At 48.6% G+C, this 20,473-nt stretch overlaps 1 protein-coding gene across 3 annotated transcripts in view; it reads left to right on the plus strand.

The window, feature by feature from the left end:
- Positions 1-20,473, plus strand: part of LOC138491108 (probable cation-transporting ATPase 13A4) — a 1,567,030-nt gene that overhangs the window by 435,730 nt on the left and 1,110,827 nt on the right. For all 3 annotated transcript variants that reach the window (XM_069617430.1, XM_069617431.1, XM_069617432.1), the window contains exon 6: positions 5,083-5,152. In XM_069617430.1, coding sequence (XP_069473531.1) covers positions 5,083-5,152 — 70 coding nt within the window. The remainder of the gene's footprint in view (positions 1-5,082; positions 5,153-20,473) is intronic.

Raw genomic sequence — 20,473 nt, forward strand, 5'->3', positions numbered from 1 at the left:
TGCACATGTACCACTGCCATAGCTACCCCCCAAACTGAACAACCCGTGAATGTCTGAAATGTCCATGCAACCATGTATGCAAATAGGACATAGCACATACACTAATGTTGTCCCTCTCTCCTACCCCCACAGGCACAGACCATGACAGCACAGAGCCCCAAGGAAGCCGGCCAAGCACCTCCGCGGGTACTGGCAGGGCCAGGCCGAAGCCAGCAGCCAAGAAAACCACCCCTCAGCCTACGGAAAGGCCACTTGAAGCTGGCAGACCAGCAAACAACACAACATCCGCGGCAGCAGCTGAGCAAACCCCTACCTCAGCACAATCCAGCATTTCAGGGGAGGCTGCCGCTACCGCACCAGATGAGTGGGAGCCAAGCCCGCCACCCATCCAGGGGCCCATGTCGGAGGATGACCAGGAGAGCATGCAAATGCTGGAGCCATGCCTCGTGACACTGGCGTCATGCAGTGACTCCGGGGTGCACCATCACCAGTGCACAGCCTTGAACTTGACCCGCTGGGGTGTGACGTCGTTCCCCCCAGTCCACCCATACAACCCCCTGCACAGCATGCTGGTGCAAGTAGATCATCCGATGGCCCCCCCATCCCCTGACCAGTTCAGAGTTCAGCAATTGAGCGATCTCATAGAGAACTATATTGAGGATAATCGCCAGACCAGGGCTGGACTGCATGAGGAACTCGATCAAATGCGCCAGTCCCTCAACAACTGCACCACCAGATTGTGCGACTCCCTGACGGACAATACAACCCGGCTATGCCATGTCCTCAACCACATTGCTAATGCCCTTGAGGCAGGGAGTCAAAATACGGAGCCACAGCAGGAGGGCACGTCCGAGACAAGTGAGGCCACGCAAGGCAGCCCGGAGAGACGCCTCCGGCGTTCCTTGCGCAAAAGGGATTTGCCTCCCCCAGACAAGGGTTCCAAGGGACATTAGCCATTCCTGCCACATGTGGTCCCCAGATCCTACATGGGACGACTGCTCGGGAGTTGGGGGGAGGGGAGAGGGGGGTGGTGTTGTGTTCTGGAGTTGGGGGGAGGGGGTGGTGTTGTGTTCTGGAGTTGGGGGGAGGGGGGTGGTGTTGTGTTCTGGAGTTGTGGGGAAGGGGGGTGGTGTTGTGTTCTGGAGTTGGGGGGAGGGGGGTGATGTTGTGTTCTGGGGTTGGGGGGAGGGGGGTGATGTTGTGTTCTGGAGTTGGGGGGAGAGGGGAGGGGGCATGGGCATTTGCTGATGTAAGCACTGTTTTTTCATTTCTTGTTATCTCAATACACAATTGGTGTTGCAAAGTTGAACCGTTGTGGACATTCTTCATTGCACTTTTTGTCCATCTGAACATATGGCATGGGCCCATTCGACACCAGATATCAGTGGAGGGGTCAGCCACCAGTCCTGGTTCGCGGGCACATATGTGCATCACGTAAACCTGGTGACTGCTGCATCTACACACATGCACGGGTATGGCCATAGTCTGGTTGCCCCATGGGTCTGTTCAGGGGGTTCATGACAGGGGTCATGTGGCTTGCTGTTAGGGTACATCCACCAACAGCTGCATGTGTCGCAAAATGAGGTGGGTGTGTGGACTGTCATGGTGGTGAACAGTACTTGGCTGTCATGGCAGGCTTTCGATGATGGCCATATGTACATGTACATAGATATATTCGGCACGATCAGGGACACAAATATGTGTCCGATGCAATGTAATGCTGTGGGGTGTCGTGTCTACATGATGGTCCATGAGCGGTGGTGTGGACATCTTGGGGTACATGTTCCTTTGTCGCATGCTGCTGTTCTGATGTCGGATCATTCTGCTGCTGTGTACTGTGTACATTCTCATTTGGCTGTGGATCATGTCCATCATCCAGCTCTGATCCATTCTATGGTGATTCCCAACACTCCTATGGGGGTGCCATGCCGGTGACGTGATATCGTACCCCTGCTGTCCTCCATGAATTCCACTTCCAGGGGTGGGTCTCCAATGTGGTGCCAGGCTGGGGGATGCCACAATGTGAATGTGCAGTGTGCCCTCGGATATGCACTTGCGGTTGTGGTGTCCGCCAATGAGTGGTGCTGGTGTAGTGTGCCTATCCCTTGTCAGTTGGTGTAGATGTAGTGTGATGTGGGTGCCTTATTCTGGCAAAGTGAAAATATGTTCATATGTGCCGTTGTCCTGGTTCTTTGGCAGGTTTGTTGTCAGGGTGAACAACGTACAATGGCTCCATCGTTTCTACGCAGTTGGTTCATGCAGGCACCCACCCTGTGGCACCAGTGCACTTGCATGACACAGTCAGACGACTCAACAGCCAGCCAGACAGGTCATCCTGCATGTTGGGCCATGTGGCGCGGTAGCGTGCTGACCTCTTTCCTTTTCAATCGACCCTCCCAGGTCCAACTTGGGGCCCTCCTCTCTGACATCTTTTCCTCCACCTGTGGTGTTCCCCAGGGATCTAATCTCCCTCCCTGGCTGTTCAACCAGTATTTGGCACTCCTTGGCCACCACATTGCCACCCTCTGCCCAAACTTTCAGCGCTATGCGGACGATACCCGGCGAATTTTCAGCCTACCCTCGGCGTCCTCCTCTCCTTCCCTCATCTCTGACTGTCTGTCTGATATCCAGGAATGGTGTGCAGCCAATGAACACTGCCTTAATGCTAGTAAGACTGAGATTCTCCTCATCGGCACACCCACTCCCTCCTTCCCTTAAGTTCAAAACACTATGCATTGTCCACAAGGCCTTCTGGGGCCTGGGGCATGAATACCTTCTACTCTCTCTTCCTGAATGTCTTCCTTCCCAAGACCTTTGCTCATCCGTCTCCGACTCACTCAGGGTCAGCCGCTTCTCAGAGCAACGAGCTGGGGGTAGATCTCTCTCCGCGGCAGGGGCCTCCCTCTGGAACAGCCTTCCTGCATCCCTGATATTTGAGGAGAACCATCTCTGGTTCCGGAAGCACCTCATGACCTTCCTCTTTGCTTCTGCTTTCTCTCTCCCTCTCCCCTGCTGAATTCTTCACTGAAACTGCACAGGATCTGGATCTGGGCCACTCTCGCCGACCTCGGTCCTGGCCCCAGCCACTCTCCACTTGCACTGCCTCCCTGGCAACCCCTGCACTGCGGGATTGTCTCTCTATCCCTACAGCCTCCCCTTCCCAGCACTTGTCTGCACTTACCTTGCCACCAGCTGGCCCTATTAATTTATTATTGGATATTCGACTTACTTTGTACTGCACTTCCCCTGTCCCCTTGCACTTGCACTTTTTCCCTTCTCACTACCCCTGCACTTGCGCGGTCTGTGTGACACCTGGCCTAGTGGGATCGTTGTCTGTCTTCCCCTTGTTCCCCCCTCCCTGCCTCGTTGCGCCTTGAGACACTTGTGTATGGGCGCGTTCCAAATGCCATATCATATCATATCATGTCATTTCAGCAGGCCCTTTGAGTCATGTGTAGTTGTTTGGTGTCGGGCCCACCCATGTGTGAGGTTCTTGGTAGTGTTGCATTCCATCTGCACGTAGGGGGAGTGGTATTGTTTGCAGTTGATGTCCGCAACGTGCATGCCAAGCTGGTCCACATACGACCAGTGGGTGCTGTCAGGGGCACCATTGTCATTTGGCATGCCTCCATTTGCTTTTGGTCCAGCTTTACTGTTGTGTGTCTCATGGGTGGTCCATGTTGGGGATCGGTGGACCCTTGTGTGTTTGAGGATGTGTTTGGGGGGGTGTAAGGGCACTTGGATATGTGGCCGCATAATGAACGGTTGTGACATGCCACTGTGTGCTGGTGGGTGCCTTTGGCATGGGTGTGGGGCACAGGCAACACCATCACTTGTGCCGGGTTGACACTGTACATTTGTATGGTGCTTGCTTGTCTTGTGTCTGTGCCGCAATATGGTGGTGACGGTGTCACAGTCTAGGTGGTCAGGGGTGTCTGTCTGGTAGGCCTTCTCCTAGAGCATCAAGTCATGCTACGTGTGCATGGGGGCTGCAGGGGTGGTAACGGAGGATGCACTGGTGCTGCATGCAGGGCCTGTCTCCCCCCTCCTTCTACCCCTGTGTCTCCTCAGTGGGGGGGCCTGGTGTTGTTGCAGGGGTTTGTGTGGTTGTGGACTTGATTGTTCAATTGGTGTCATCTTGGTGTGGGAGGGTGGTGGTGTGTGGGTGTGTTCCTTTTCTACTATGCCAGACTCCTGGCCTCCGTCTGTGTTGCATGTGTGCACCTGTGGCTCTGGGTCCCACTGCTCAGGGTTCTTTACTCCTTCTCTGAGATGCCTGTATGTACTCCATGGCGGTAAGGTACTTTACGGCCTTGAGGAGGACGTAATTTACGTGTGGTCCTTCCTTGGAATCAGCTCCGGTTTACGCCATGGCGTTAATTTCACCATGGTGGTGCGCGCGCGCGACCCAAGACTGTAAATTACGGCATTGTAGTTTACGGTGCCGGAATTTACGGTCTGAGGGGTCGGAATGGCATGGAGCGGAAAACCATGCCGGTAAATCAATACCGGCATGGTTTGTACCTACAGACTCGGAATGACCCCCAATGGGACTGGGGAAGGTGCTAATTACGGCACCGTAAATTACGGTGCCGTAATTAGCTCCTAGGTCCCTTTGCGGGTTGGTTTTTTAACGCCTGCTAATAGCAGGCGTTAAAGTGCCACTCGCAAAGGGACCTCGTAATCAGGCGTTAAGGGTTTAACGGCGCTGCCACCTTTTACGGCGCCGTTAACCCCTTAACGCCTGGGTTGTAATGAGGGCCTTTATGTTTAGTTTGTTAACCTGCCTATAAACTGATGGATTACACGCAATTTAATTGCATTCTATGATGTTATAAGAAATAAGGCACTTAATTCTGTGTGTAGGTTTCTGTAAGCTTTTGCCTGTTGCCCCTTTAAACACTGACACACACACACACACACACACACGCACACGCACACTCACACACACACGTAAACCCTGCTCCCTTGCGCTGCTACGTTTTCATTTTTCTTTCAATAGATATCTTTAATACAGAAATAAACGTATACTCAAAGTGTTCAGTGCGTGTTTACCAGTAACCGAGGAATCCCTCTTTGCAGACAACTGATCTACGCGCCCAACGCCATCGAGGTGGAGATCACCCCCATTTGGAAGCTGCTCTTCAAAGAGGTGAGGAGCCTGTACTGTGTGCATAACACAAGCGACAATAAACTGGGTGTGCTGATACAGAGGACACAAGCTTATGGTGTGGAAGGACCGATGTGCAGACAGTGTCCACGCAGTGTGCATGCAGTGTGTTACCTGTGCCCAGTCAGCACCTACATTAAACGCCTGCAAATGTTGGCTTTACTCCATGTTGCATTGCTTGTCTTTCTGCCTCACGTGCTGCCACTTCTAAGAGTCTTCAATATATAACCTTCGAAAAAAGAACAAGTCCCGGCCTAGTATAAATTGCACCACCACCACTGCTGTGTGCTCGAGAGTCTCATATGCGTTTCGGAGGTGGATTAAATACCCCATCTAGAATCAATTACATTTCCTCCTAGATGGCAAGTCCTTTGTAAGCCTTCAATCCAGCATCTGTGCTAAGCAATATGATTGTGGCAGAGAGCTGCTTGCATTCAACATGGCTTTCCCAGTCTTTAGCTCTCCTGGCTTCCAGTCCCGGAAATATGATCTGACATGGCACCTGTCAGCTCCTCTACAATGACACAACTTCCTGCCTCAGTTCAATGTGTGGATGGGCATACACACACACATGCCAGACAAATTGGTTTAATAAAGAGAGCCCACTGGTACCGCCACAGCAATGACCTGTCAGATAAACCGAGTTCACGCAATCATTTCCGGGTAAAGCAAAGAGAGAGACAGCTTTATTGTCTTGCAAAACCATCTACAGAGCTATATCCTAACTATATCGTTCTGGTAGAGTGAAAAATCCCACAACAACCCGTCCCACCCTGTGAGGAATTCGACCGTCAACACAGGGAGAGTGCGCTCGCCTGGGCTTTTGATTTTTAAATAATGAAAATGAATGATGGGAGACCAACCTCCGAGAAATGTTCGAGGCCATTCCGCGTACATTTCATCTGCTTCCCGACAAAACGCATAGTCATATGTACTCCAGGAAGACACAGCCTACAGGCGCTGTCTTCCCCTGTCATATTCAGCTGGAATGTGACAGCCTTGGGTACATCAAAGCATCTCAAAGAGGGGGAAGGTACACCTTCTTCCAGCATGGATAGCCTAATTTAAATATCAAAGGCTCCATGGATCTGCATTCCTTTTGTCATCCGGCTAGTGGCAGTGTGTACTAACGAGATAATTGAAGCAAGCCTGCTGAGTGGCCTTGGTTGCCGAAGAGACAACAGGAAGGCGGGACTAACACCCCTTTGGTATGCAATGTGTCAACTTGAAGCCACTTCCCACCTCTCTGTATGAAAGGTAGTGAATGGCCTGTCTGGGTCCAGCAGTTACCGCAGGTGTCCCTGCAGAGCAGACCCCTTTCAGAGGGGAGAAGTATGTGGTTTGGGGGAGGGCTTAGTTAACCAGAGACACACTTTGATCTAAAACAGACAGAGAAATGGATGGGACTTAGGTATATGTTGTCACCCCTTGTCTGTCCTGTTGCAGAGCACTCAGGTCCTGGCCTCATGCATAACAGAAGATTGTTGGTGGGGACCCAGGATTGGTTCATTAAGGTGGGCTTAGCCTGCACCAATCACCGGGGCCCATTTGGCTTTAAAAGAGGGCTGAACCGCTCACTTAGAAGATCATCTGAAGACTTCGAAAGGAGTAAGAAGGACTCATTTAGACCTGAGCTGAAGGTACAGTCTACCTTACATCTTCCGCCAGTGAAGGAAGGCCAGGAGTTCCAAGAGGGAAGCAAGATGCCTCCCCAGAACATCTCCGAGGGAACAGAGGGAGATACCGGACTCAGAGGACCTGTCCAGCAGCTCCAGAACCGGTACCCAGCCAGCACAGAGCATGCCCTGCTAGGTTCTACCAGCAAACTTCCTAGGTGGGAAGTGCCAGAGAGTCTCTGGACAAAGGACAACACTGTTGCCTGCAATCACTCGCCTGAGTTTTGGGCCGTCCGCCTTGAAAGGACACAAGCCCTGCGAAGAAGCTAGGAGGAGTGCCACACAGCCATCATCCAGCGCCCATCACTGAAGGACATTTTTCGAGACAGTTGAATCCACAAACCGCATCTGGCCGCACCGCTGACTGTTGTCACGCCGCAGTCGCCAGAGCCATCCGAGATGCCTCGACCAGCATTCCAGATCCGCCAACCAGCATAGAGACAATAATTCTTGGCCCCGAGCCGCTGTGCCGGACAGCCTGCAGACGTCCATCCAGCCTCGCTTGCCAAACTGCTTGCCGCCTGATACCTGCAGCTGTCTCACGCCACTAACTCTGTCTCAAGGGCTGCAAAGCACCCTGGAACCGCCTCAATGCTGTTGAGCACCAAGAACTTCTTCAGCACAAGGTACATTGTGGTTCTTCCCCCGTGGTCCTTCTCCGAAGGCCCCTAGAGACGGTTACTACCCTTTGCCCCCTTGGTGCAGAAACCAAATAACCTTGAACAGTAAGAATAATTACTTTACCAACTACCCTCCTTTCAGTATCCAGAGTGCATCTCTTTTCTATGTGAAACTGTCTGTCCTCTGTGTTCGTTTACAAGGTTTGTTTGTTTGTTTGTTTATTCATTTATAATGCACACCAGGCCCGAGGGTATGATGGCGCAGGAGCAGTAAGGTTATTCTCAGCTTGGTTACAGTGCTGTACAGTAATTTACAGAGAGTACATGGGTTCAGGCAGTTGCAGTAAATGTAGTGAAGAACAGTTTTACAAGTATACATATTTACATAATTTACAAAGGCAGGGTGAGTTATTGGTCATTGTTCTTTATCCACTGAATGTAGTTAAGTCTAAAGTGAGGTTAGGTTTGAGGTATCCTTAAGGAGGGTGGCAAGGAATTCCAATGTTGGGCTGCTTTCACCTGGAAGCTGTTGCCAATCCGTTTTGGTTCGTTTGAACCTGGGAACTGTGAGCAAATTTGCATTATGAGTTCAGGTGGGTCTATTAGGAGTGTATCTTTTTATTCTGTCGGCTAAATATCGGGGGGCTGTGTTATTGAGGCATTTATGTGTTAAGGAGGCTACTTTGAGCATGATTTTGTCAGTGGTAGTGAGCCAATTGTGGTCTCTCCTAAAGTTGGAAATGTGTTCTCTCTTGGGTATACAAAGGGCTGCTCTAAGAGCATTGTTTTGCAGAGTCTGGATTTTATTGATAACAATTTTATTGTCTCCTACGTAGAGGGCGTTACAATAGTCCAGTTTTGATAGTACAAGGGCTCTGGTTAGGGTAATGCAGCTCTGAGTGGATAGGAAGGGTTTGGCTGCTCTTATTAGCTTACATGTGTGGGCTGCAGAGGAAGCCATAGAGCAGACCTGTTTGTGGAAGGAGAGGAAGGAGTCTAGGTAGATTCCTAGGGTTTTCACTTCCTTGGCTACCTTGATAGAGTTGCCGTCTATGATGAAGCTAGTGTAATTGTGATCCAGTTTGTTTAAATTTGGGGTGGATCCGAGGATGATGAGTTCAGTCTTGTCATCATTCAGGCATAGTCTGTGGGAGGACATCCATGTCTGGATGATGAGGTACACCCTGTTTACCAAGGCCAAATCCAGGTTGTAATCTCGCGTCAACGGGGAGTATCTGGGTATCATCGGCATACTTAGTGTATGTGATACCCAGACCGTCTAGATCATCAAACAGGGCCTTAGTAAACACGTTGTACAGTGTGGGAGAGACACAAGATCCCTGGGGGACCCCACAGGTGATGGGAATGGGGTCAGGGGATGCTGAGGTGAAGAAGACACACATGGATTTGTTACTCAGGAACGACTCAATCCAGCTGATGGCTTCTTGAGAGAAATGGGCTATCGAGTCCAGGTGGTTGCATAGTATTTTATGATCTACTAAATCAAATGCTGCAGAAAGGTCAAGAAGGAGCAGTTAAGCAGTTTTTCCATTATCTCTCAGGGTGTCAATTTGAGCCTTAAGATCGATGAGGGCAGTTTCTGTCCCATGTTGGGGTCTAAAGCCTGATTGCCGGATTCCCAGAAGATGGTTTAGTTTGAGGTATTTTTGTATTTGTAGATAGGCTATCTTATCTAATATATTGAGCAGGAAGGGGACCGTGGTAATGGTTCTGTAGTTAGTGGCTATAGAAGGGTTTAGGGAGGGTTTTTTGAGTAGAGGGAGAACCCAAGGTTCTTTAAGATTGTTGGGGATGATACCTGAAGAGAAGGAGGCGTTAATGAGTTTGGTAATGAATGGTGAGAGGTCTCTTGCCGTATCCTTAATGATTTGTGACGGGCAAGGCTCGCCCTGGCAATTTGACGGTTTGAGGCCGAGGATGATTTTTTCCACTTCTAATGTGGAGACTTTGTAAAAGCTGAAACGGGTGAGTGGGTTGGGGGTGGGGCTCAGGGGTGTGGGCGGTAGGGGAGTGTTCGTGGAGTTGGTATGGTTGGTTAGGGATTCTTTCTTGTTGTTGATTTTGATTTGTAGGCCCGCTACTTTGTTGGATAGGACATTTTGGACACCAGTGCACTATTGTTTGTCTTTCACACAAGTGTCTGGGATTGAGACAGGCGTTTCCAATTCTTTGATAATAGTGAACAATTCTTTGGTGCTAGATTTGGCTTGTGATATTTGCTGGTTATATGAGTGTTGTTTAGTGATTATGATTTCTTTTTTGTATGTGGAGGCTATTTTATAGAGGATCAGCTTGTTATTGTCTGTGGGTGATTGTCTCCAGGCTTGTTCCTTTTTACATTTCTCTAATCTGAGAGCTTCTAAGTGGGTAGAGAACCAAGTGTTTTTTTACGGTTTGCATTTTCTCAGTTTTAGCGGTGCAATAATGTCTAAAGCTGAGTGCATGATTTTGTTGTAACCTTCTACGAGGTGATGAGGATTGGAGGTCACTGGAAGTTGGTTAAAAGTCGGAAGAATTAGGGGGATACGTTTTTCTACTGTAATGTTTTTCTTGTTTCTCGTAGGGACAGCTGTGGCTAGTAGGCTATTGGTGATGGGGCTTGAGGCTTCGAGGGTGAAGGTGAGTAGATGGTGGTCATTCCATGGTTGAGGGGAGTTGGCGGTGATGGAGGCCTCACAGTTATGGTCTGCTACCCAGTCAAGGGTTCTCCCTTTGTTGTGGGTAGGGCTGGACACTCTTTGGGTAAAGCCTAATTCAGACAGGGTGTTGTTAATGAGGGTAGCCTGGAGGTCTTTGGGGTCCTTGAGAACTAAGTTAAAGTCTCCTAGGATGAGGGTCTGGGAGGTATTTTTTAGGTTGTTGGAGAGGATGGTGGTGAGGTCTTCCTCGAAGGAGCCTAAAGGTCCAGGAGGTCTGTAGAACAAATGCATTGTGATAGTTTGGGAATTGGCAGTAGGTAGCTTGGCTGTGAGTGATTCGCAAGATGGGAAGTTGTTTGTGGTGTCAAATCTAATGTTGAGGTGTGTTTTGGTATTTATGGCGAGGCCTTCTCCTCTGGATTCAGTTCTGTCCGCTCGGAGGATGGTGTAGTCGTCAGGGATAGCTAGCGAGAGAGCTGGGCCAGCGGCTGAATGAGCCATGATTCGGTGATGGCTAGAAGGTCTAGTTTCTCTGCTAGAATGAGGTCTGCTATATCTGTAGCATGGGCTACTACGGATCGCGCGTTAATTAAGGCGCCTCTTATGGGTAGGGCAATATTTTTAGCACGGGTAGGTAGGGTGTAATGAGATTCTTATGCTTGGTTAAAGTATTAGTTGGGTTGTGCTTGGGTCTGTCCATGGGACGAATGGTAGGAATGCCCATGTGCGTAGGTGGGGTCCAGGTAGTCATTTTAGACTGGCTGGAATCCCTGGCACGTGGCTCATACAGTTTAGGTAGTCTGGCACGTAATCTGGCATTTCTAGCGGATGGAATACATGGCGTGGAGCGGTGGGGTAAGATGGGTGTAGGTGCCTGTGGTAAAAGGTAGGCATAGGGCATAATAGAGGGTGGAATGGTGCCTATGGAGACAGGGCTAGAGGAGAGGCTATGGTAGCCGGATGAGTGGATGACGTGGACAATTACTCTCAGCAGAGCTGAGAAAATGCCTGGTAGGTACATTCAGTAGGGAGTGGGTGAGGAGTGGTAATCAGATGGCAAGGCAGATGTATGCTGAGTGCATCATAGGTGCTGGGTGCCACAACCACAGGGGTGGTGCGACTAGGTACTGAGTGTAGCTGACAAGTGGCGGAGCAGCTGGGTGCTGAATGCGAACAATCAATGGCAGGGCAGTGAGTATACAGTTCAGGATATGCAGGGTAGGCTAGTAGGCATCTTTTAGTTCAGGGTGGTCAGGTTTGCCAGTGCAAAATATGCAGTTCAATATGGGCAGGTAGGCCAGTACAAAATATGTAGTTCAATATAGGCAGGTAGGCCAGTACAAAATGTGCAGTTCAATATAGGCAGGTAGGCCAGTACAAAATATGCAGTTCAATATGGTCAGGTAGGCCAGTGCACAGTATGCAGTTCGAGTAGGCAATGTATAGTGTGTGGTTAATTCCAAATTGCTGTGTATGTAAGAGAGTGTTGGACTGCAGTAAGGCTATCATACGGAGAGATGTGAACTGACAAGTATGTGGAGAATGGAGTATGGAGTATGTGGAGGTGGGGTGTATTTTGTAGTGTGCTAGAACTGTGAGTTGTAGTAATAATAAAGTAGATATTTTTATACAACCTTGACTGGACAGTCCCTTTTATCTCTGGGTACTAATTGTATTTTTGCTGTGTTGCAACAAACCCTATGATCCCCGACCTTGTGGAGATAAGCCTGCCTTTCCGTCCACGTTACGAAACTTGGACAAGAAGGTCTTATAATTCACTTGTATATGTTCGGTTCCCTTCTAGTGTACTAGAGGGGTATGATGTGATATGGTATGATATGATAGGGTATTTGTAACGTGCTTAATACCCAGAAGTTTCAAAGCGCGGACCCGGGGATCGAACCTGTGTTCCTTCGTGTCATCTTGCTTCCAAGGCAAGCACGTTGCCGCTGAGCTATCCTCCTGTGAGTGGGTGGGGTTGATTGATGGTTTAGAAACTGATATTCATCCCTCGACCAGTGGTGCCCCGGAAGTTGATTCGTCACATTGGTTGCAAGCAGACATATCAGCTGGAGCCTTGCGCACAGCTTAGTCATCCAGCGATAAAAACACTGTTGCAGGCAACGTTTAGTCACTGCTAGGTAATAGAAATAGTCATGGAGACTATAAAAGGCATGACCAAGGATGTCCTGTGTGTCTTAAGTCAAGATAGGGGACTTCCCCACAGAACTAAGGTTAATAAACCTGAGTTTCTGACCAGCCTCCAAGCTTGGCTAGAAGCGAGATCGGTTGGGGAGAAGACCCCAGGGGACAGGCTAGACCCCATGTACCCGAACGGACACGACCTTCCGTAGGGGGAAAATGACGAGGATGACTGCATGAGCAGTGTCTCTCACTAATCATCCCGCCGGATGGCAAGTGTGGTTTCTCTACACTGAAGAGTGTTAGTGAGGACAGGGGCTAGTGCGACACAGACTCTAAGTGGCCCAGTAATTGTTCTGGCTTTAAATGATTGTAGCGGCTAGAAAGCTCCTGCTCGAGGAGACTAGCATTAGAGGAACAGAAACAGCAGGACAAGGTCACCAAAGAGCTGTGCAAGCTGGCGCTTGAAGAGCAGAAAAAGGTCAACAGGTCCGTCTCTAGTGAGAACAGCAGTAGCGGCTCAAACCAGAGTTCCCGGGATAAGCCCTGACAGCACATCCCCAAAGATTTAGTACAGGCTTATGAAGTGGGGAAGGATATCTTTGATTGGTTTGAAGCGCTCGAGCTGGCATTCCAGCTGCAGAAGGTATATGAGGTACTGTGGGGTGCAGCCCTGATGAGTCGCTTACCGACACTAGGGACTGATGCAATTCTTCAGTTAACTCCTGAGGAAAGGCCTATTTATGAGATCATGAAGGCAGCCATACTCAGGAAGTTCTGAAAAACCCCAGAACAGTATCTCAGGAGCTTCCGAGAGCTTGGAAAGAAAAGTGGGCAGTCATTTGAAGCATTCACACACTTGTCGTTGAAATATCTGAGTGGGTGGGTGACTGGCAACAAAGTTGACACATTTAAAGGGATGTACAATTTTTTGCCTGTGAGCATGGGTTGAAAAATTGTGAGGATGACCTACACCAGCATCTTGTGGACAAGACTATCACAGACAGTAGGGAGCTTGGAAAGGCTGCCGACAGGTTTGTGAGTACTTGAGTCCAGAAAAAGGCTCAGGCGAGCACACCCAAACCAGACGAGAAATCAGCGGACAAACAAGTAAACAAGGATGGGAAGGACAAAGGTCCAACCTAATCCTCTTCAAAGTCAGGTCCCCAAAACAACAAAGGGAAGCCCCCAAACTCTAGTTCAGCCGTGCACACCGAAAAGAAGAGTGCAGGCACCCCTACCAGTGGAACACCTGCGTTCTCACCACCCAAAGGTTGTTTCATGTGTAAGGAGCTGGGCCAGAGGAAAGGGGATCCGGCTGGCAAGGGTTTAACCAAGCAAGCCATAGAGAATGTTGGACTCATGCAGGAGGCCATCATTAGTGTGGGTTCTCAGAGGAGGATTTCCCACTAGGCCAGGGAGTGGCCAAATGTGGATTGGTTACACTGAGGGGGAATGGTACCGGATCTCCATAAGAGACCCCAGTTCCAAATAATACTCAACTCTATTTAGGGCACCTGTCCATCAATGGACACAAAACTGCTGCGTCCCGAGACACCGCGGCTAGGGTCACCACTGTCACCCGGCAGTGGGTACAGCCAGGCCAAAATATTGCTTGGCCTGATTTGTGCGTACATGGATTTGATGGTAAGATTAAGTGCCCATTGGCAATAGTATAGTTCAGCTGGCGAGGTGAAACGACCCTGCGCCGTGTAGTGGTGAAAGACTCCATCCCTGTCCCATGTCTGTTGGGTAATGATCTTCCTGATCCTGAAATAGTCAGAGCGGCTAAATGATCGATGGCCAAAGAGATCATCAGATTAAACACCCTCAGAGCCTTAGGGCCTAGAGTGTTTCCAGAGGGCGTTTTGGAAGGACCCGCATGGCCGTTAGCCCCTAGTCCCGTTCCACAGACTACTGAGTTGCCTACTCCCGCGGGAGAGGGGCTAGTAGTCACAGAGAACCCTACTTTGGTAGCAGGAAACTCCATGACTTCAGGGTTGCCAGGCGCAGCGCAGGAACCTGAGGTGGAGAAGCAGATGGGAGCAGATCTGAAGGGTCTGCCCAAGCTGGATGAGTTTGAATCAGCTCGGGGCCAGATCAGACTGACTTCTACACAGCCCATAAAGAGTGTCCCACTCTGGTGGGTCTGCGGAAGCAGGCGGAAGAGCAGGCAAAGGGCGAGGCCTCTGGACTATTCAAAGTGTACTGGGAGGATCAATTCCTGTACAGTGAGTCAAAAGATTCTGAGGGCGTGGGCACCATAAGGTTGTTGGTTCCACAATGCGACAGAAAGTTCCTAAATATGTTTTTCAATCAAAGCTTAAATCTTTAATGTAACATAGAGAGAAGGGGCTAGAGAGAATTGTGCCTAGTCCACAAATATACCAGCCACAAGTGGTGGGTGGTGAGTTGTTTATTTGGAGGGTGTAAATAGTTGCCACAACTATGTCATTGTGACTGAGCAAAGTGAGGGAGGCCGAACTAACGAAAATGGGTTGGGGGCATAGAGGGAATTCTTCTCCCTCCCCAGAGTAAATGTTTTGAATAATGGGTTAAATTGGTACATTACACAGCACACTTTCTGGGAAAATTTGGGAAAACAATGTGGTTAAAAGGCCAACAATCGGTTTTGTAGGGTGTAGGGTAAATCATGAAGAAAGTACAATAGATGCAAGTCACCAAAAGTGCACAAGCGCATTTCCCAATGCATTATCATGCCGGTCCCTGCAATATATGCAAGTATAAAAAACATTTGTATGTTGGCTGTGCCATTTCCATGCTGGGTCCACCAAACAGGCTAGTAATCCCATATAACACCATATTCATGTTCGCTTTAAGATGTTCTTTTATAGTATCATTACTGGCACTGGGCACAAAACTGACTCTGCCAATATATGCCAGTACTCCTTTTTAAGAAAATACTCCTGCTGGTTTGGCCATTAAAAGTGACATGTCACAATAGGAAAACCTGTCCAAACTGGTTCCAATGTAGGCTAGTCTAGACCCATAAGAACACTTATCCTTGCATCATCATAGATGCTCAGTTAATAAACAGTCATGCTAAAGTGAAGACTATACAGGCCGCTACGCCAAAACATCAGTCTAGCAATGTAACACTACTTATCATGCTTGCTTTTTCAAAGATGCAGAGTAATAAATGTCATGCCACAGTAAGCAATGGCTAGACTGACTGCACCAAAATGTCAGTCTAGCCAGGGAATGGCACACATGAACTTGCCCTTGCCCAAAAAATACCAGTAAATCATGTAAAGTCAATGAAGGATGTGGCAAAAATGCTCCAGTGATCCACAGTCTCCCAGGGCCTTACACACACAAGCATCCCCTTTCACTCACTGGTCACTCACCCATACATCTCCTCTCACACTCACTCACACTGGATTCACCAAACAGGCACACCCCAAACCCCACCCAGAACATTCAAACACACACTACCACATGTATGTTCATTCACCCACCAGTCAGTCACTCACACCTTCTCTTACATGCACTCATTGCATTATCTACACAGGCACAAACCCACCCACCCACAACATTCAAAAACACCACACATCACACCACTTCTTAGTCACCCACCATTCACATACATACATCTGACACACATTTTACACATGCAAAACACACATCGTATTACAAAAAAAGCCTTCTTACCTTTTTCTTGCAGCTTTGGTCCGTCCTTGCAGGCCCCCGCAGCTCCTTTGTGCTGCTCACAAACAGGAACCAGGAAGTTCTTCCTGGTTCCTGTATGTGAGCTGCAAGGAAGCCGAGGGCGAATGGGTTGGAGCTGAACGTGGCATGTGATATGTGCCACATGTCACAGTCAGCTCCAACCCCTACTGAGTGCCTCCCCGGCCCAGCCTTCACCCTGATGGATGAGGATTGGGCCGGGGAACCACCAGTCCCCCCGCTGGCCGACAGGCCCGCTACACCAGGAGCACCTGCTTTTTTGTGCAAAATGTTGTACAATTAAACAGAAAAATAAGTTGGGGTCGCAAGGGAGTCTCCAGGGGTTGCAACTGTGGCCCCCAAGGGTCGCAGTTGTGACCCCTGGTTACCCTTAAATGACGTCCCTGCCTTTGACCATGAGAATAATAACCAAATAGCTATTCAAGCGCAGCATTAGCTATCCATTATGAGGGTAATTGTGTTCTTGCATCTATACAGGACACATGTCAATAACAAAAGCCACTCGGAAGGCATAGAGGCTGTACACTAGAAGCAGGAAACAGAGCAGTAGCTGTATGACAAATGTACATAGAACAACTCAGATCTGCAGCCTCACAGAATGTACTACTGCAGCGGCATGGGGTAGGAGACAGAGTGGAAGCAACACACAATGGACACACACCACAGCATAGACAGGGGTTACAGATTACAAGTTACCAGCAAGTTTCACATACTCGAATATAGAAGATTAGAAGGGGTCATGGCTTGTCAAGTACTGTTGCAATGAGTGTGCCAGGAAACAAACTGTGGTGTGCAATATATCAGTGGTCTTTAGTATTATAATTATTATATAATAATAATAATAATAATAATAATAATAATAATAATAATAATAATAATAATAATAATAACAAAAGAGAGCCCACATTCAAGCCTGCATCTCTGTGGGATCTAACAACTCGGCCAAACTCTTTAAAATCTGCAAGGAGCTGGCCAACCCTGCTGCCGTCTCCACCCCTCCTCTTGCCTCCCAGGCTCTTTGCAATGCCCTTGCCTCGAACTTTAATTCCAAAACCCAGGACAGCTTGACCACCCTCTCCTTCTCACTCCCTGCTCTCCCCTCTCTGTCCTGGCTTGCTGACCTTCCCTCAGCCAACCCCCCTCCCTCTTTCTCCTCCTTTCCTCTTTTCTCCCCGGATGAGGTTGCTAGACAAGTCCTATCTATGAAAGCCTCATCAAAACAGGTCCATCCTTTGTTCCTCTAAAACCATTAAGGACCACATTGATACCCTTGCTGCGGTACTTGCCGAATTCTGTAACCATTCTTTTGCCTCTGGATCTTTCCCCTCCCCTCTGAAGCATTCCCTTGTGCATCCTCTGCTCAAGAAACCCACATCTGATCTCTCATTATCCAGATAACTATTGCCCAATTTCCATTACTCCCTTTTTGGGGAAGCTCCTGGAAAAGCTTGCCATCTCCCAGCTTAACCTTCATTCTGACTCTGTTAGCTCTCTCCATGACCACCAATCTGGATTCCAAGCTGCCAGAGCACGGGAACTGGCCTCCTGAACAACCGTGAGGACCTGCTCTCCAACCTTGACTCTAATATTCCCTCTGTCCTCATCCTACTTGATCTCTCCTCTGCTTTCAACATGGTCAACCATACCATCCTGCTCAATCATCTCCGTGACAACCTGGGTATCACTGATCAGGCTCTGGCCTGGCTGACCTCTTTCCTTTCTGATCGACCCTCCCAGGTACAACTTGGGTCCTTCCTATCCTCTATCTCCCTCTCTACCTGTGGTGTTCCCCAGGAGTCTAACCTCTCGCCCTGACTTTTCAACTAAAACCTGGCAACCCTCGCCTACTGCATTTTAATTTTCTGCTCAAACCTCCAGTGCTACGCTGATGACACCCAACTCATTGTCAGGCTTCCCTCAGATACCTTCTCTCTTTCCTTCATCTCTGATTGCCTAATCGCCATTCAAAATTGGTGTGCCGCCAACGATCTTTGTCTTAATGCCAACAACACTGAGATCCTCCTCTTTGGTACACCTTCACCATCCTTTCTCCTCACTCTCTGGCCGGCCTTCCTTGGCCCTCCTCCTACCCCTACCTGTGAGGCCAAGAATCTCTGTGTCATCTTTCCTTCTCCGCCACATCTCTGCATCTCTAAAAAGTCAAACTTCTTACTGCACCTCCTTAGAGGGATTCTGCCTTTCCTCTCCTTCCCTCAGAAGCTCAATGTCTCCCAAGCTCTGGTTCTCTCTTGGTTGGATTACTGTAACAGCCTCTTTCTAAATCTACCTGCCTCCACTCTCTGCCCCTTACAACTACTCCAGAACAGGACTGCGAGACTTGTCCTCGGCCTCAAGCCCTGGGATCGTATCTCTCCAGCTCTGAAATTCCTTCATTGGCTCCCAGTGGATGCAACGATTAGATTTTAAACCCTCTGCATTGTTCACAAGGCTTTTTAGGCCTGGGTCCAAAATACGTTCAACTATCCCTCTGTAAATACCTCCCCTCTTGAGCTTTTGCTCCTCTACTTCTAACTCCCTCAGGGTCAATTGTTTTTCAAAGAAACGAGCTGGGCGCAGATCTCTGTCTTCGACTGAGGCCTCCCTTTGGAATAGCCTCGTGGCCACCCTGAAACTTGAGGAGAACCATCTCCGGTTCCGGAAGCACCTCAAGACCTTCCTCTTCGCTTCTGCCTTTGCCCCCCTTCTCCCCTGCTGATCTGTTTTTCTCTCTCGGCACCGTGCACCTGGTCACCCTCTGACCCTCTGGCACAGGTACCGGCTCACCTTGCTTTCCTCCTGCAGTGCCTCCGGGCCTCCCCTTGCACTGCGATCTGTATCTGTACCCATACAGTCCCCCATTCTTCTTCTGCACTTTTCAGATACCCTATCTGACTAATTTTCCACTTGCCACTTGCTGGCTGCACTACCTATTTATTTATTTATTTATTTATTTAGTTATTTGTTTATTTATTTATTTATTTTTGCACTTATTATTTATTCTGTTCCTCTCCTTTGTTCTGCACTTTCCACCTCTCCCCTCCCATTCATGTCTCCCCTCCCCCCTCTCCCATGCACTTGCACGTTCTTAATGTCACTGGGCCTAGTAAGATCGCTGTTTTCGTTTCTCCCTTGTTCACCCCCCTTTGCTTGGTCGTGCTCTGAAACAAATGTATATGAGCGCGATATAAATAAAATATCATATCATATATCATATCATATCATTATTATTATTATTATTATTATTATTATTATTATTATTATATAGGCAGCAACACTATAGCCACTCAAATCATGAGTGTGGAATTTTGGAAGAACGCACCCAGAAACATATTGCTTTAAGGGGCGGAACATTTTGAAATGTCAGGACCTGGCAATTTTGACAGGTTAGTCCTTATGAGATTAAATGAGTTGCCCAGGATCACACACGCTGGGCACATTTTGTAAAGTTGGCACTTGTCCACAACCTTTGTTTCTCAATTTTTGCCACACAGCCAGATGCAATGGTATGTTTGTAGCATAGTAGGTGCTTTTATCACCAACGTGTATATACTCAAGTTTATCAATCTCAGAGTGACACACATGTAACTGTGCCTTGCCAGGATTCTGAGCTGTGAGTTGGCTTATAACACAGTCAGTCAGTAACAGGTGCAAGACACGCTGGGCTATCTTCTGAACCTTCATGGTACTGAACTCAGCAACGAGCATTTCTTAAACTTAGTTATTGCACGTGATCAATATATTCCCCAAAGGAAGGTGACGTCATAAATCGTGCTACAGTGAGTGCACAAAGTGTATGTTTCACAATAAACATAGAAGATATTGCAAGATTCATTGATCGATTCAGACTTTATTTATCAAGTACAGTCACATAGCACACACATCACGCCAGCAGCACACTATACAATATCATGCCACGTTATTTATTTTTTCTGAAAAATGTATGCTGATTTCTGTGAATCAGGCAGGAGACCCTGGCTCCCTGGTGGAGGTTTCAGCACCCTCATTCATCAGTGCACTGAGATCAGTAATGCAGTTAACTTATAAATAGCGGCAGCTCCCCTCTCCACACTCCCCTCCCTATTCACATGAATATTGTGTCACGGTAGAAGGGGGGGGGGTCGCAGTCAGTTCCTGGGTGTAGTGGAGGCGGGGGGTAGGAGGGAGAGCCTCCTTCATGGCCAGTAAGTGCAGCTTGAGTCTAGTCTTGTAGCATTCTACAAGTGGGCTGACTTTAATGTGAGCATTTTAGTAAAGGGGGCAAGCAATGAGAAGGTGCAGGAGGAGACGCAGGGGGTGGGAACAAAAACACGAACCAAGATTTAAGACACTAAGAATGACGGTCACTCTATTTGAACTACCAGATGTGCAGGGAAATAGGCTTTAAATCCTTTGTGAACTGGATTGATTAGTGGGACGTTAAGTTTACTCTTGGGGAGGGGAACTGATAAAGGGGAAAGCGGAGAACGACATGATCTATGTTTTGTGCCCATACAGTGG

The sequence above is a fragment of the Ambystoma mexicanum genome, chromosome 10, assembly GCF_040938575.1.
Source record: "Ambystoma mexicanum isolate Mex_15411 chromosome 10, UKY_AmexF1_1, whole genome shotgun sequence".
Lineage (NCBI taxonomy): Eukaryota > Metazoa > Chordata > Amphibia > Caudata > Ambystomatidae > Ambystoma > Ambystoma mexicanum.